Below are 18,997 nucleotides of genomic sequence, written 5' to 3'. Positions count from 1 at the left end.
TCACATCAGCTATATCTCTAGCATTATTGTTCCCTCCAGGAACTACAAAGCTGTATAGCCGATTTCAAATTGGTACGCTTTTCTTCGTTTTATATTTTAGTTGCAATTGGTATGGAATCAGGAGTTTTTTTTTCTTCTTTGGGAACAATTTGCGAGTTGTCTTGAAATGCACACGTAGATGCGACCATACACAAATGAATTTTCGAAAACAAAATAGAGTCAGATGACTTATATTTTGAATTTTACATTACAATATTTACAGGTCAAAATAACGTATGATTAAGATATTTACAAGTCAATATCATTGAAAATTAAAAAAGATTATAAAAATTAAAAAGAAAAACACATCTGATGACATATTTACGCCAGTACTTGAATCTCCAACAACCCGAGGGGAAAAAATCATATAAATAAAATAAACACAGAGAAAACGCCATGAACTTTTAGCTGGCAGTCATTCTTCATGTGCTAATGAGTTTCATCTAAGCCTCGCTTCCGAGCAAGCACAAGATCAAACAAACGGTATCAAAGAAAATGCCTGAAATATTCTTCCCACTGGTGAGAAGTACAAGAAAGACAGGTAAACCAAAAGACGGAAATAATCACAGCTACATGGTGCATGTCAACATGCACCAACCCTTCTCCAGTAGCCTTCGGAAACGAATTTGTATTCAGCCGGAAAGTTGTCGGATAGCGAAAAAAAGACACTGTTGGCCCTTCCACTCAGCCACATAAATTACTGAAAGAGTCGGAGGAAGTTATTCGCGTATGCCATTGGCTTGACATCAGGATGGTCCTGCAATATTATACAGAGAAAAATAAATAGGTGTAAAATCAACAATCACTATATATTACACCTATAAACAAGGAAACTTTTGAGCGCAACCAGACAAATCATCACTAAAGGAGAAATAGTAGAGACTCTGTTTTTGAAAAATTGGAGCAGCTAAATTGACAGGAGCCACTGACCACTGCTGAAAAAGTAACAATGTTGGGCTTCAAATCTGGTGCTTCGAAACGGATAAAGGCGCCTTTGTTACCCATCTGCAACATCCAAACCATAAACAAAGGTTATTACACATGGATATTAGCAAATTTTGGAATGGGCTCAATAAATACCGGAAGATCATAAATCACTCCACTTTCAGGAAAAACAAAAGAACAAAAAACAGCGGCAGCATCATTGTTGTTGGAATCTTCGATTCTCAGAGGACTTCCAAATGTACAGTCGTAAGATAGTTTTACTATTCATGCCACACGTTTGATGTGCAGAAAAATAACCCTCAATAAAATCTAAATGCTACCGGTAAGGTAAGGTTCACACAAAAAGTTTTAGAAGATCACTTTAGTAATGATAGAAGACCAGCCAAGTAGCCATCATGCAGTTACCTGATCACAGTAATTTGGAGCAGAAAAAACAGTGATGAGTTTGCCATCATGCTCAATCTCATATCCCTCATCCTTTACTTCATGAGAGCGCACAACTAAATCTGTATATTGATTAAGCAATGTAAAACCTCTCATGCATTTTGATAATTAGCAGTACTAACTTCAGAAATAAAATAAAATAAAATAAACCCTGCCAAAACTAGTAGACATACCTAAATTGTTTTCCTGCAAAAATCTTTTTGTCACATCACCACCAAATGAAAGGCCTACACCTCGCTTGCTCGGGCCTCTTCCAGGTGTAGGTTGTGGATCACTCCACAGCAATTCACACATCAACCCTGATGAAACCCAGAAACATATATATATAATCTGCCTACAAATTAATTTACAGAAGGTTTGTGATGAAATTTTCAATTTTTAAATTCAACTGGTAAAGGCCAATAACAGACGTCATCCAAAAGCAGTATAAAGGGAGAGGGGAGGAACGTAATAGATTACCTTCCTCAGGAGGTTCACAAAACCGATTAATTGCTCTAATGTCGCTGAGTTTAACCCCATCAACACTGAAAAGACCCCCATGAACTACAAAAACCTTCCCATTTATTACATGAGCCAGCGGTAAACAACAAAACACTTCAGCAAACAGCTCCACAAATTTTTCACTTAACTTGGACTGGACCTCGCCCTCAAAACCATATATCCTATTCATGCTCTTGCTCTCATGATTTCCTCTTGCAAGATATATTGCTGAAAATGATAAAAAAATGTTATCAAGTCAGAACGTGAATTCCTTTAATTGAAAAGAGTTAGAACATGATCAGATTACTGGGCGAAAGAAATGTGTGTTAAAACTAAATTGGAATTGAAAGAAGGGCAAACGAAGCCATAATTGAATGTAAGTTCTATAAATCTAAAACAACGTAGATAAATTTTTTGGAGTGAATTTAGAAAAGTAATTAATTGGGACAGAAATAATTAAGTCACAACATGGTAATTGCGACGTTGCTTCAACTTAACTAAACATATGAGATATTGAAGGCTCAAAAATTCTAACTAAATTAACAAAATTATTTGCAAACCAATCAAGAAAACATATTGATTCACCTGATGGAGAGATGCACTTAAATGCAAACAATGTTAGGATCACCTCCAATGAAAAAGATCCCCTATCCACAAAGTCTCCATTGAATAGATATGGATTCTCCTCTGAAGGAAGCCCATTAAGCTCAAAAATATTTAGGAGATCATAGAACTGCAGGCATTACATACAAACAAATAAAAGAGTGCCCAGAACATATATAGATACATTATACTTAGACAGCCACCGAAACAAGAATATCAAAGCTATGATAGATTTTCAGAAGTAGGCTGACTTCAGCAAAACCATACAAGACAATAGGAATCTGAGATATTGTAGTTTCACCTAGTATTAAACATTCTATTATTCAATAGCCTTTATTGTCTATCAAGTAACCTTCTTCATGTTTACAAGCAACCTTTCAGATTTGAAATGCTGTATGTTGTTCCAAGTCAAATCAAGCAACTGAACCAGCATCTTATGAATTCGGAAGAAATGTAATTACCTGACCATGCACATCACCACAAACAGTAAAATGATTGCCCTTAGGAACGTTTATATCGACAAGAGAAGGCAAGGCTTGCAACATTTCTTTCGTTTGTAAGACAATTTGGAAGGCATATCTACAATATCGATACAAAGTGAAGTGAAAAGACTGCCCAATAATATTTGTTGACTAGTTCCGTGACATAGTATTGTGATTCCCATACATACCGTTGGTGTAAATTCTTCTGATGCTTGAAATCGTCCATCATTTTCTTCACAAAATCCAAAGTAACAACATCTCCTTCTATCCTTGCACCTGAATATTGTGGCTCCACATCTGGAATTCAAACAGATATCACTTTCATTAGCTCTCCTAGGTGATAAAGAACGTAAATAAGCTTTACCATATACAGAAGAAGATAGGACCTTATTATATCATACATGAATTAACGGCTCTAGTTTTATGCACTATCATGCACAAAACGATGAATGCTCAATCAGTCATCAATATACAAATTATACCTCCCACTCTATTAAGTACTAACTTTAGCTTTGCAACAATAAAGCCGCTATAATACTTCCTAATCTTCAATGCTTCTATTTTCCTGTTTTCATTTCTCTCTGACATCTCTTAACCGAACAAAAAGAAGCAAACAGAACCATCTATTCTTATAATTGTATTCTTTACTTAATTCAAAAAGTAAAACATGAGCCAAACAAAATGTTGTCACAAGTCTCATCATCAACAAAAGAAATTAGCAACTCCATTTCATTTTAATAGGTAATAACTTCTACAACACATGCGAATGTAATAATGCACACAAGAACAGAATGAAGCTACTTAATGCAAATTCACACAAGCACAAAGAAAGATATATCCAGCTCATGACGATTCAGATTCACTTTATCTTTATTTTTATAATATACTGACATTCTAATTTCATTAAAATGAATATTTTAATGTTCCTAGTATTATTATTTTCTCAGTATTACAAACTCAGTCTTTGTTCCAATTTTCTGTGTCTACCCTTAGATCCAAAGCAACATAGATTTTTTAGCACACGCAACAAAACTCAACTCTAACTCTAAAAGCCTTAACTTAGAAAAAAGAAAAGAAAATAGAAGGCCCAAACAACCCACTTGGGTTAGCTAGAGTAAATATCTTCCATATCCCAGGCGAGCTCTTTTTCAACTCCATTAAGATCATGTACTCGACTGAAAATCCATTCTCAAGAAAGGATGCCATGAAAGGATGCCATCTTAATGGTAGGGTAAAAAATGCATTAGCAGTGAATGTATCTATCAGTTTGTAATACATCTCCTAGAACCTAACACAACTTTTCAACTATCAAGTCTTTTTTATTTAATAACTAATCTCCAACTCTTGGAAGTTATGACAGTGACTTGTGACTGTACTCTAGTATCCAAGGATTGTGAACTCAAACCTAGGTCATGTACTCGACTCTTGGTATAGACACCACCATGGAAGCCACGCCACCAAAGTGCCCCCAGGGCCACCATGACCACCACCACTACTGTGGCCATAACTGCAGTCACTGCTGTTCTCATCATAACCATCGCTGCCCCAACTGTCATTGCCAGTGCTGCTACGGCAACTTCGGCGGACATTGATGATGTACTGGGGCCCATTCCTATAATGATAGAATATATAAGAATACTCTAATTAATACTGTTAATGGACACTATATAGTTAACACTAAAATAATTTTGAAAAGAAAATAACAATCAGTTACTTAATGCTGATCAAGCTTTTTGTGGGTACTAACTACACTGAGGAAGACATGTTTCAAGGACTGATTCCTGAATGAGCCCAGAAACATAGTCCTACCCTGGATGGCAACAGAGACAGATGGACCTCATGCATAACTAAAACAGGATAACCTTTGTGTACGGTCCATCCAAATGGGAGAACTACAGAGTCCAAATAAACCATGCTGACAGGAGAGAAACCACACAGAGGATCCTCCCATATCAGACTCAGACCCAATTCAAACTCTTCATCCAAAGGTTTCGTACTAAATGTACCCTTTAACAAAGGTGGAAACAAGGTATTTGAACTTAGGCTTAAACCTTGTATTGACTTTACAAAAATTGGGCCCCAGGCCATAAATAAGTAGTAAGAATTCCAGAATGTGCAAATGATATACTGTTAAATACACACAAAGGACCCTCTGAACCATAGCACTGAAAAAATCACCATTCAAAATTACTAGTCTAACACACTATTAGTTCCATCCACACTGACATGTTAACTCTTTTGGCACCTTGAATGGCCAACATGCTCACTGCTGCAGCTACCATATCTACCCAAATAGCTTGCACTACCAGTGGAACCAACACTATACACACAAAATTATCATAGCACTGTTACTTATTGCAGCTGCTATAAGAAGCCTAAACATACTTCATTCAGCATTAATATACGATAAATCTGCAACTGTTATTTCATTAATTACAAGTGTTGGAAAAGATTCATGATTTCAAATTCTTAGTTATCCATTGGGAGTTCGGACACAAAAAATGGCTTCAGGGAATAAAATTGATACAAAGAGGGATCAGTAACAAAGTTCGGAACTTCATAAAGAAATAAAAAACTGAATCAGTTAAAATAACAACAGAATCAAGAAAGAAACCAAGTGCCATCATACATTTATAAGAAAAAAGACACCGATGTTGAAAAGAGCAAACCTTGCAGTTAAGAAAATTTCAAACCTAAAAGAAAGATTTGTAGCAGTCAATTCTGGCTGCTATCCCATTCACTCCTTTCGTGGTATGCATGCATTTGAGTACATTTTAAACGAATAAGATTCATACAATGCCATGAACATTTATCAGGATTCAGAAGCATATAGAAGCAACTCTAGTAAATTTTTCAACAATAACAAAAAATAGGAAGATGAACATCTGGAAAATTTTGAAAAGGGAAATACCAACAACATAAAAAATAAAAAATAAATAAAAAAACTCCATATACAATAAGCAGAATAAAGTGGAAAATCAACAACACTAATACCTATAGAACGATAATTAATAGAATCAGCTACAGGACGCCTTTCAGACACTGGTACAGAAATTGCTTCTGCAAATTTAAGCTTCATCACTGCTTTCTCACATTCCTTCAATTTCTTGCTAGCATCAGGATCATTTGGACAGATTCTTTTGACCTATTTTACATGAAGTAGAACAATTTATGCAATGCCACATCTAAGACAATTGTTACCAAAATAAAATTTAGAACACATTTCCTGAAGTATCCTTCCATTTTATCTCTAGTTTCTTGATATAAGAAAGAAAAAATGATAATTATAAATATAAAGTTTTTGTAGATTATGATTTTTTTTTACACTTGACCTAAGCTTGTCTTATCACATTCAACCTTCTGCTTAAAGACTTTATGAATTGTGATTTTCTACCCCGTTCCAGTTTCCACGAACCATCTATTTTAGCTATGCTCCAGTGATTGGGTATATAAGACATGTGAGTCACAAAGGATAAGGATAGAGATTGTGGACTAAAATCCTAACAGACAATTAAAATGCAACTTGATGGTGATTAAATGAACAAAAATCAAGTCCTCTAGAATGTGCATACATGATATCTTCCTCAGATTCTTCAGAAACTTAAACTCATGTATACCAATAATGCTATTAGATGTACAATTTTGATATCGTACAAAACAATCAACTAGGCAGAGAACCATTTCACATGATGAATAGATTGTTTAAAAACCCCTGGTGTCATCGGTACATCAATATCAAGCAGATATTTTATGTGTTCTGATGTCAAAAGGGTTGTTGGAATAAAGAAAGCTTTCAACTTCTTTCAGTATTATGCAATACTAGAAAAGTTAAATAAATATTGTTCACAATTTTCAGGAAAAAAAGTTCTACACAAAGCACCTGCTGAAAATCCTTTAGTGCTTCTTTAAATTTCCCCATAGCAAGATAAGCTGCACCTCGCCTGTAATATCCCTGCAGCAATAGAAAACTATTAGAACATAATTACACACATCCAGATGCACAAATTTTAGGGCATAAATCATACCTTTGAGTATTTAGGATCAACTTCAATAGCCTTAGAAGCATCTTGTATGGCACTGCCATATTCCTCCAGTTTAAGGTGGGCAATTGAACGATTGGCCCAGTACACAGCATTCTGACTGTTTACTTCAATCGCTTGTGTATACAGATCAATAGCTTGAGCAAATTTATGAGCTGAAATAATAGTGAAAGTGAGCACACTGATCATACCCAGACCAAAAGAAAAATCACTACAGAAACAACAGTTCACAACCAATAAAGCAGTGTTCAAAGTTAATCTCTATGTAAGGATTCTTGCTTGTTGCGAGGATATAAATAGATAAAATAATATGCCACACAAGAATTCATTCAATTCAGTCTACTTGTGTGAGTGTATAATGTTTGTCACTTGTTAAGATTTACTATTTAGGAACACCAAAAGTAAATCTCATTAGTATGGAACCAATTCTGATGATTTAAGTTGTGATCTACAAATTCTTTTTTCTTTTTTTAATCCAAGGAATTAAAAGGATAGTTCACTTCATTGCAAGATATATCAAACTAAATTAGAAGAAAACGTAACAACAAATTGTAGAAGCACAGATTATTACCTTTATATGCTTCATTTGCAAGGAGTTTAAGTTCTTCAGCCCGCGAAACATTAGAATTATTAGCTTCCATGATGAGCATAAACTTTGTCGTCTACAAGAAGTACGGACCCATATTAGCAAATTATAGATTCCCTGATTAATTTCTCATCCTCGTACAATTCTATATCAATTGAGCGCCACAACGAGTGTTGAGATGATATATTAGGTAAAAATAGCTCATCTCTTTGGGACAGACATAAAAAATTATAAATTGCAATTCAAGAAAATATCAATGGCCAATCAATATGAAAATAATATACTAGTCATACTCAAGGCCCATTATCAATTTCCTAATTCAACTTGGCACTAAATCAGAATCAAATATACATGTGCCTCTGATGAATATACAACTATCCGTTGCCATACGCTCCATGGATATGAATATTTCCCTGTAATTGCAAGCTATATTCTTCCCAATATACTCTTCATCGCCACATAACTGGTCTCTATCATGAAAAATCACATATGCAATGGGGTAAAAGTTCCATCCTCCTCGTAATACCATAAGCGACATCCAAGCAATTGTCTTTTAGCGTCAGACATAACGAATTTCCTCGTGGTTAGCAGTTAATAGTTACGGACAAAACAGATAGGCCCTCAAGAGCAATTAACAGCTCTACAATTGTTACACGCATTATATGAAGTTCTAAAACCTCAGCGTATACTAAAGCTAATGGCACCTTGCAAGAGTACTCCCAATAGACGGATAGACATTGCCTTTATTAATAAAAAAATGTCATATTCTATCATTTTTCTAAATAATAATCAGTAATTACTACAAACCAGGTAGAGCAGAACTATTCTCAATCGCCAACAAGTAAACTGAATCAAAGCCTATTGTTCAAAAATGATATTTTCAGCTGAAAATTCTTAAACTTTCCATCTCTTAAATTTTCAGCAAAAATTGGGACCCGGAAAGCAGACAAACTGACCCTTAACACAACAACTTGGCTCTCAGCTAATGTGATTTCTCATTAAACAGAAACCAAATATATCACACACTCATGCGTAAAGATTCAAATTTTAATATATATTTTTCCTCAATCACGCAACCAAATGGAGGGTCTTCCTCAGTTTGGTTCCCGCGATAAACAAGGCAAATAGTGAGTCAGTCAAAAGAAACAGTTCATGAATATAAAAAAAATATCTTTTTTTTTTCTCAGAAACCAAACAGAAGGTTAACCCAGAAGAAGAAGCATACCTATTGCATTAGCTGACACTATCGGATCTCGCCAGAGAGAGAAAAAGATATACAGAGAGAGAGAGAGAGAGAGAGAGAGAGAGAGAGAGAGAGAGAGGGAGGGAGGGAGTTGGAGGGAAAGAGAAACCCTAATCTTATAGAAACACTTGGATATATATCAGCTGTTGTTAAGGAGTGAGGACTTGGTCTGGTACATTGTACAAGGGTTTAGAGAAAAAACTATATATATTTGGGGAAGGAGAGAGAGAATGAGAGACTGAACTGACTTTTTTTTTCTTTTTTCTTTTTTCTTTTTTCTGTTTTCTTTTTTCTTTTTGGGGATTCATTTTAGGAAGCCTTTTTATCTACAAAATTTAGATTGACTCGAGAAATTACTGAAAATATTTTTTATATTTAATTTTCTTCTTATCTTGAAGCTTTATATTTTCCTCCGAAATTATGTATGTTTTTCTTCTTCTTAAAGTTTCTGTCTTTTCATATCATCAAAAAGAAAGTTTCTATCTTGTTGGGTTTATGTTCATGTGTATATTCCAGGAGAAAGACAAGGTTTATATACAAAATGAGGGGAAGTGAGAATCAAACCTACAACTTAAGATGCATGAATATTAACCACTTTTTAAACTTTTTTTTTCTTTTTTCTTTTTTTATTTGAAGCTATTAAGTTATAACATTTGCATTATTGCATACAATTAATTTATTTATGTTAAACACTTCCATAAAATTAATAAGAAAAAGAACATCACTTCCTTAAACTGAACAGTTCTATCAATTATTTATGGGTGGAGCTAATCATACTTCCCTTACTTTTTTGTATTAAAGAAAAATAAAAAATAAAAAGCGTAGTACTTCAATATACTGAACAGTTCTATCAATTATTTATGGATGCAGCTACTCATGCTTCCCTTATTAAATTATTTATTTATTTACTTTTGAATCCAACGGCTACAATCAAAATCTTGCAATGCAGTGAAGCACGGAAATAGCATTTCTTTAGTTTATATTTTATATTGTATTCTTTCGCTCTCCACATTTGGTCCCTCGGCTTCTACAAGTTGATTGGTAAAATTGCTTGCATCGTTTTCAATACATATCATTTAAGATTTTTCACATCTTTCGTGAGGGTAATCATGCTATTAATGTTTGGCAAATCATGGTGCTTTGGGCTCTGGTTTAATTTAGTGGGATACTGAACTTTCTTTTATTTTACCTTTTTGTCAACGAGATTGGCTGGGCATGCCTAACTACCGGTTCTCCTAGTTTCTTTTGTTTACTCTTTCAGAATTTTGGTCTCTTAGGTCAGCATGTTGTTGGACATTTTTGTCATTGTCTTTCTCTTCTGCAGGGTTTGGTTCGGTCCCCTCTATTGTTCTTGTATCTCTTTTTTGTTTCTTATTAATAAATTATGATCAAGGGGGGGCTGGGGGCTTCCGGAGTGTTAGTCCCCTCTTTGAGGGTGGTGGATGTTTGTACATCTGATGACTGATACTGAGGAGCTAATCTCGTCTAATCCTTTGGTTTATTTATATATATAAAAAAAACTATCTTTAAAAAGAAAAGAAAAATCAATTTAACTGTAGGAGTTAGGATTTATTGAAATATAGTTCAATACAAACTTAAAATTATATAGGATTTTTACCTCAAGTGGTAAAAATAATTCATCATTTTTCTTATACTTAGAAGCAGTAAAATTATATAAGATTTTTACCTCAAGTGGTAAAACTATGGTTGATTAAAATGATAAAATGTTTAACATACAGCACAATATCAGTACAAACAATGTCCAAACACCTTCCCATGTAGTGTTAACATAATTTGGTTTGTTTCAACCCTCTTCATCAATAAAATACTATCGCCTCTGTGTAAAAAATTAAAAATTAAAATAAAAAGCATATACAGTTCATCCTGGTCTCTATGAATGAAAAGAGAAAAATGTGCATAACCTCTAAATCCATATAGCAAGACTTGCATTAGAAACTTCTTCTTAAAATATCCTTCACAACTTGCAACACAATTCCTTTCAAAGAGCCGCATGATGCTTGTGTGTTATGTCCCACATACAGAGCTATCTTGTTTCAGGTGAATATGGAGTTCCAATGTGAATGCAAGACTTGTTGAATATGTGCAAAATGGATATAGCTTCAAAAGAACTAATTACTATTAAAAGCTAACTAAATTACATGTTCCAACCAATACAACCATTTACCACTACTTACTTGAAGCCTAATAAACCTACCTAATCTCTCACATAACATATTACATTATCAAAAAGAGAAAATATTGAAAACAGCCCAGGAATGAGCAATTTATAACAATTTGTCATCAATTTTTTCCTATTTATCTTGAGGGTGCTTCTGATTTCTCTGTCCTTGAGCTTTTTGAAGATATGCAGTTAAGCCTCTCAAAATGCAAATAGATGAATCTTTGGCACTGCTTTGATATGTCCAGTACATAGTTCTAGTTCAATCTTTAACTCATTCCCCATCATCCATAAGCCAGAAAACACTGCTTTCTACACATAAATACTACAAATTTTATGTGTAGAAACACATAGAAGGTAAATTTGAACCTATGATGTCATCTTATTTCCATTCTGGTTTTTGCTCCTTAAAAACATCTCTATGGAAATTATATGAACATGACAAACTTGCACCAAAATAATAATACCTTGGGTGACATGCTGTCCAAGACCCCAAAATTTTGATTAGGATAAGTAATTCCAAGAAATTCTTCCAAGTGCCACCTGAGAATACTCCCGTAGGTCATGGTACTTCGATTAAATGGTATCTTGCCTAATAAAATAGTTCCAATACCACCAATTTGTCCAAGAAATGCTTCTTTAATGTCACCTAGAATGGACCTTTTGAACTTTTGTTTACTAATCGAGAGAATGCTGATTCAAAAGTTGTTTCCATATATAGAACTCAACATTTCTTTGGTATAGAAGAAGATACATGGTTCAATTGCTCCAAGTCCCACTTTCACCCTTTAAGCAGAAACCTTTGGTGACTAGACACATAGGAGTTTGATGGACACATAGGAGTTTGATGTGTGTATGGCAACATCACATTTCCTAGAGAGTAAAGCTCGGTCATATAGACATAAGAAGTAACCTATAGTATCCTGCAACACAGAAAAAATATATTTAATTGATTCATATATCTCAACAATTACAACTTTACATACTTGAATCACCAAAACGTCGAACAATTGCTCCTTAGCAGTAATCACCAAAAGGATGCACCATTATTCACATACATTAATAGTATTATTTCTTGATCCGAGCTCCCAGCAGCTGCTGCTGCCAATTGCATGCTCTTCATCCTTTCTGTAATCTCATCAAAGGTTTCACTCGTCACTGCAATTCCCAAGATGAGTTTTCTAGTGTAAATAAAGGTCAATATGAAAAACAAGAATCATGGATGCAAGGGGAAATAAATATATAAAAAAACCACTTGTTCTATAAAAGAAGTGTGGAACACTTTCATTTTACCCAAAAAAAATCAAGAATTTAATTTGTAATAAAAACTCAGGGCTCGTTTGTTACACAGGACTGTCTTGGCATGAACTATGCTTAGGGACTGGCTTGGCTTGGCTTGGTCTAAATTGGATAACACTTATCCTGCGTTTGGTGTATGCTTGGACTAGGACTAGAATTTTTTTATTTTTTCAGAAATATCTATATATATGTATATATGTATTTTATAATATATATCCTATATCTATATATCTATATATATGTTAAGCACTTTAAGGTGTTTGGTAAAAATAAAATATCCTAAATATTTTAAAAGCAATGGCATTTTGACAGCAACTTTTAAAAGCAAGCCTTTAGGTTGCTTTTTATAGCTGCTTTCAAAAGAAGCAGAGACGACCACCTCCAACCATCTCCACCCACCACCTTCATCTTCACCTCCACCTCCACCTCCACGACCACCACCACGATCACTATCTCCTCCTCCTCCTCCTCCTCCTCCGTCTCCATCTCCACCTCCACCTCCACAACGACGACGATGACCACCACCTCTTCCTCCTCGTCCTCCACCATCACCACCACCACCACCACCACTACCATCCCTACCACCACAGGATTAGCGTACATAACACTTTCAACATTATGTCTATTTTAGTCATTATTCACAATTACAACAGTTTTATATCAAAATTTACAAAACAGTTTTGACACTACTTTTTATACTAACAACACTTTAAAAATATTATTTATCAAACATGAAACTACTTTACTTTACAACTGATTATTTTCAAAGCACAGCAGAAGCTCATTCTTTTAAAAATGACAACAATCCCAAACTGGCCCTTAATCTCTCAATCCGGGCTTGAATCCAAGATAATGCCCCTCTCATCCATAGGGAGAACCCCACTCTGGAGGGGATTCTCTGATGCACGAGGGCTTCAACTAGAGACACCCTTGTTTACGTTGTCATTCACATGCATTAACAGTCTTGTATATTGATCTGGGTACCTAGTAGCTATTGCTAATTGCGCGCTCTTCATTGTTTCTGTAATTGCATCAAAGGTTCCACTCATCACTACAATTTCCAAGATGAGTTTTCTAGTGTAAATAAAGGTCAATATGAAAAACAAGAATCATGGATGGAAGGGGAGATAAATAAAGAAAATCACTTGCTCTGTAAAAGAAGTGTGGAACACTTTCGTTTTACCCAGAAAAAATGAAGAATTTAATTTGCAATAAAAACTCAAAACATAAGAATGACTAATAATACTGGCCTTTAATTGGCTCAAAATACATGGACATTGCAAATCTCCCAATGGATAAGTGACGATTGATTTGTAATCAAAACTCAAAATATAAGGATGTCTCAACTCTCATTCAAATGATTGTTCGGCCGAGCAAGGAACCTCCTCACAACCTAGGTTCTTCCACTACCTCGGGGGTCAAGGTTTTATGTGAGCAACCAAATGATGTAGAGTAGGTAGAGATGAAGATTGAAGGTGAAACTTGATGAAACAAACAATAAGTGCCTAAAGTAAAGGTGCTTGAATTTAAATATAATTGAAAGAGAAGTGTGGAAAGTAAATTGCATAATATAAATAACGGAAAGTAAATATAATTGAAACGACAAGTGCTGAAAGTAAAGGGCATAAAGTAAATGACAGAAATGAAAGTGTACAAAATAAATAATTTAAAGACAAGTGCTTAAAGTAAAAGCAGAAAGTAAATTAGATTACAAAGAACAATAAAGATTAAGCTAAGACATGAATTGAAACAACTATAATTAAAATAGATTTGAAAAACAAAAACAAGAATGTAAATGCATAAACTGCAATCTATAGGGGCTAGGACGGAAAAATAAGAACTAGACTATGAATTACATTGCACTACTCCTAGGATAGGAATTGAAAAGAATGTAAAATGACAAGTTGTGTGTTGTGTTAGGGGTCTTTTCTCTCTTCCAAAAACTTGGTATTTATAGAGGTTTCAGCAGGTCTTAATTTGGTCGGTCATCAATTGTCTTCGTAAAAAGGGTTTGTTTCATTCTCATAATCATCTTCTTCATGTTGCTCACTTTGATCGTTTCTACCATGGCTCTTTCCACCACGTTTGCTCCTTGGTGGCATGGTAAATCAACCTGGCTCTGATTACCAACTAACACAGCCCGTGATAGCAAGAATGATGAAGAATACAAAAGAAAACAATAAACCTTCAATCCTTGTTGATTCTCTAGATGAGAATAACCAAGAACAAAGGGGTTCTATGCTTTGTTGATTCCAGTGGAATACCAAGTTGATAGGAAAATATAGAGAATTCTCTAAGTTTAATATTTAACGTCAAAACTGTCTTATAATTAGCTATAAGATAGCTTTTATACTTAGGAAAAAACAAACCAAACTCCAAACCCTAGCTGAAATAGGAAAACAAACTCCAAATTCTAATTGAAATAGGAAAACAAAAATATTTGCATAAAACAGATTTCTAGAACATTAATTATGCATCTTATGCCTGTCAAACTGAAATAGAAAATTATGAGCGATGCGTGCTGCATCATCCTCCCCGGGTTGAGAAGAATTCGTCCCTAAATTCAAATCTTCCTCGTCAGAACTATCACCATGGTAAGGAAAGAGATGTTTGATATTAAAGACATCGGCAGTACGTATATGACTAGGAAGCTTGAGGCGGTAAGCATTTGGATTAATCTTAGCCACAATCTCCACTTGACCATCTTTCTTGCATCCAACTTGTTGTATTCCCCAGCCGGAAAATGATCTTTAGTCAAGATAGCCCAACCAAAGTCACCTACCTCAAATTCGACATGTTAGCGCTTCACATTAGCGACTTGCTTGTATTTCGCATTGGCATCCTCAAGCCGCTACTTTATTGTTGAGTGAATTTGTTGAAGTGTAGCCACAAATTCTTCTGCCTTGATATTCACTCGCTTCAAATCTGGGACTGGTGCAAGGTCAAGAGGACACTTTGGGTTATAGCCATAAGTAACAAAAAATGGACTGAACCCAGTGCTCCTATTGATAGACTGATTGAAAGCAAATTCTACTTGGCTCAACTTTTGATCCCATGACTTCAAATTATCTCCCACCAAGCTTCGCAATAAATTTTCAAGGGACCGATTGACAACTTCAATATCAGTTTGAGGATGGTAGGCACTACTAAAATTTAATTTTGTATTAGCAAGCTTCCACAAGCACCTCCAAAAGTGGCTAAGAAATCTTGTGTCTTTGTTAGACAAAATAGACGTAGGCAACCCATGGAGTTGATACACTTTTCGAAAGAAAAGCTGAACTATATTGACTACGTCCGTAGTCTTCTTGTACAGGATAAAATGAGACATCTTAGAAAACTGATCAACAACCACATAAATAGAATTCATAATGAGACGTGATCCTAAAAGGATTTAGTTTCTTGTTTTATTTGTATTTATTTCATAGATTTGCTATATATATTCTTTGTCTCTCAAGGACTTGATTCTTGCCTAGAATAGGAAATCCTTTGTGTAGACACCAAGCAAAGCATTGTATATAATTATTACACGATTATTCAATGAAAGTCATCGAGAATATTCAAAACCTTTCATGGTATCAAGAGCTTAAGACTCACAGTCCTCGATCCTCAATTTTCTTGTTCCATATTTTTTTTGGGCACTTGTGGCTTCTTCCTCCTCTATTGATTTTCCTAGCATTCATCATGTTATCTCCATTCATCTTGAGTGTGATAATTATTCGACATGGCTTGCTCAAATTGTTCCTGTCCTTTGCAGCCGCCCCTTGCTTAGCTTTGTTAACTGCAGTTCTTTGTGTCCTTCTCCGACTATCCCCGACCCAAAGGCTAAGGCCGATGAATCTACTTCTCCATCTCTCCTCCCTAACCCAAAGTATGATGATTGGGTCCATAAAGATCAGCTTGTTCTTTCTCTCATCAACGGTTCTCTTCACCATAAAGTTCTCACCACCGTAGCTTCCAAGACCACTGCCCATGACACTTGGGTGGCCCTTGAAACTTGTTTTGCTTCTCCGAATCAGAATCGTCTTCTTCAACTTCGCAGTGATTTGTTTCGCACAACCTATGATGGCTCTTGCATCACCGATTTCCTTGGTCATATTAACTCAATTACCAATAACTTGGCTCTAGCAGGTGCTTCAGTTAGCTTCAGTTGCTAACTCTGGTCTCCTTGCTATGGCTATGAACAACGTTGGTCCTCTTTATGAAAATACCGTTGTTGCTGCTCAAGCTTATGAGAAACCTATTAGTATGCCTAATCTTGAAGCTCTCTTTATGAAAATACCGTTGTTGCTGCTCAAGCTTGTGAGAAACCTATTAGTATGCCTAATCTTGAAGCTCTCCTCTTGTCTGCGAAACGTCGCCTGCAATCATCTTCTTCTCTGGTCATCTCTTTTGGTGCGACGACTATGGTAGCTTCCAATGGTGGTCACAATGGCCGCAGTTTTGGCAATCGCGGTGGGTTTGCTAGTTGTGGTCCAGATCGTCGCAACTCATTCTCTCCCTCAAGACCTGGTTTTGCTTTTGGTCCCGGTTCCCCTGGCGCTTCCTATGACGCCTCTAGTCCTGCCTCACATCAATAGCGTTTTGGCAATAATTTTGGGCAGAGTGTTCTTGGCCCACCTCCTTCTGGCTCTACTGCTTTCTCTTTTGGGCATCTTTCTGCCCGTGGGCCTCTCCAATGTTTCAATTGTCATGGTTTTGGCCACATCATAGTTGTCTGTCCCTCCAAGGTGTCTTCTGTGTCATCCTTTGTCTCGTCTTCAAGGCATGACTGCTCAATATCCTTCGCATGGTGGCTATCAACAGTGGGTTGTTGATACCAGTGCGAACACTCATATTACCCACGACTTAAGCCACTTATCCCTTGCTAGAGAGTATCATGGTTCTGAAAATGTTGGAGGTGTGCTTGGTGGAACATATTTGCATATTAAAAATATTGGTCACTCTCGTTTCTCTCACCTTAATTCTTCTTTTCATCTTAATGATGTTCTTCACTATCTCGATGCCTCTTTTCCTCTCTTATCTGTTCATAAATTTGCTACTGACAACCATTGTTTCTTCACTTTTTTTCCTGATTGTTATTTTATCCAGGATTTAGCGGCAAGAATAGCAGTGGCCTATATCCCTTTTCATTGACACCAAATTAGTCTTTTCAAGTTTTGCCTGATCGTGTTGCTTTACTAGGTGTCTGTGTTGACTGCTCCATTTGGCACTCTCGCCTTGGTCATCCTGCTTCGTCCATTTTGCAATTTTTGTTATCACATAATAAACTGCCATCTTCTAGCTCTCCGTCTAGTTCTTTTTGTCAATCATGTCCATTAGGTAAAAGTGTTAAATTACCCTTTAGTCTTTCTTTTTTTGTCTCTTTTTCTCCGCTGGAACTTATTCACTATGATGTATGGAGTTCTTCAAATAAATCTATTTCTGGTTTTAATTATTATGTTTTATTTGTTGATGATTTTTCTCGTTATTCTTGGATTTTTCCAATGAAATTGAAATCAAAAGTTTTCTCTCACACCATTAAATATAAGGCTTTGGTTGAAAATCTGTTTTCCACTACGATTAAGGCATTTCAATCCGATGGGCCCGGGGGGGGGGGGGGGGGGGGGAATACACTAGTCATCAATTTAAGGATTTTTTTTATCTCATCACGGCATTCATCATCGTCTTTCTTATCCACATCATCCTGAGCAAAATGGTTTAGTTGAACGTAAGCATCGTCACAAAGGCAAGAAATAACACCCTATCTATCATAAAAGAACATTTTTTTGCTGTTGCATAAAATTGTTCTTTTCTCAGTACTCTCAAGACTTCTTCCAAATCTAAAAAATATTGTACATTGATGACCAAAGTTTTTATTTAGAAAAAATAAAAATAAAAATTTACGTGTTTAAGCAACAAACAATATATTATGACGCAAGAATTCTGAAGATATTTGGCATGTATTTGACACATCAAGGGCAGGGAAAAAAGCATCCAACTAAAAAATTAAGGGTATTTTAACACCATCCATGATTTATCATCTGACTTTAACGCCATATATGATTTGTCATTTGACTTTAACACCATCCAATTTTCCATCCATTTTAAGGGTATTTTAGTCTTTTTCATTTTCAAGGGTATTTTAAAAATGAAAAAATCATTATAAAATTTTTGTATACATGGTTAGGGAGAGAGAGAGAAGAGGGAGAGAGGGGTCCTGTGCGATGTGTTTTTGGGGCGGGTGAGGTTGGGCTAGGGGTGAAAGGAAGAGAGAAGTCTCTCTTTTCTCTATATTTTTTTTCTTGAAAATGGAAAGACTAAAATACCCTTTAAAATGGATGGAAAATTGGATTGTATTAAAGTCAAATGATAAATCATGGATTTTGAAAAATTAAGGTGACATTTCTCTTAAATTTTTCTTTAAGGTGACAAATTGAAACTAAGGTATACGTTCATGTGACATTCGACAATTATCCCTTATATTAATGTGTAGAAAAAAAAATACATAGCACACAAGCACGGGCCATACTTCCCACCTTCACCTTACGTATAACAAAAATACATTGATATTTATGTGATTTTATCTGCCAATATTTTGGCTTTGAGCAAATTTTTTAGTTTTGTGAATTTCAATTGAATTAATTGTAAATTATGATTGGTATTAGAATGATAATTTTA

General features: G+C 35.3%; 1 protein-coding gene across 2 annotated transcripts; it reads right to left on the bottom strand.

Annotated features, from left to right (window-relative positions):
- On the bottom strand, positions 200-9,336 carry LOC18781639 (serine/threonine-protein phosphatase 5). Of its 2 annotated transcripts, XM_020560342.1 has the most exons (14): positions 8,845-9,336; positions 7,605-7,695; positions 7,019-7,188; positions 6,874-6,945; positions 5,988-6,138; positions 4,399-4,605; positions 3,182-3,290; positions 2,973-3,090; positions 2,494-2,641; positions 1,888-2,136; positions 1,602-1,727; positions 1,390-1,490; positions 970-1,044; positions 200-796 (listed from the first exon to the last, which is right to left on the bottom strand). In XM_020560342.1, exons 2-14 carry the CDS (start codon positions 7,681-7,683, stop codon positions 737-739), a joined length of 1,665 nt encoding a protein of 554 aa, XP_020415931.1. In that variant the 5' UTR covers positions 7,684-7,695; positions 8,845-9,336; the 3' UTR covers positions 200-736. The 2 variants fall into 2 exon arrangements, with proteins under 2 accessions (XP_020415931.1, XP_007217719.1); XM_007217657.2 differs by lacking the exon at positions 4,399-4,605 and having other exon boundaries at positions 8,845-9,328.

This window comes from Prunus persica, chromosome G3 (genome assembly GCF_000346465.2).
Source record: "Prunus persica cultivar Lovell chromosome G3, Prunus_persica_NCBIv2, whole genome shotgun sequence".
Lineage (NCBI taxonomy): Eukaryota > Viridiplantae > Streptophyta > Magnoliopsida > Rosales > Rosaceae > Prunus > Prunus persica.
This window is presented reverse-complemented; position numbering and strand designations above follow the sequence as displayed.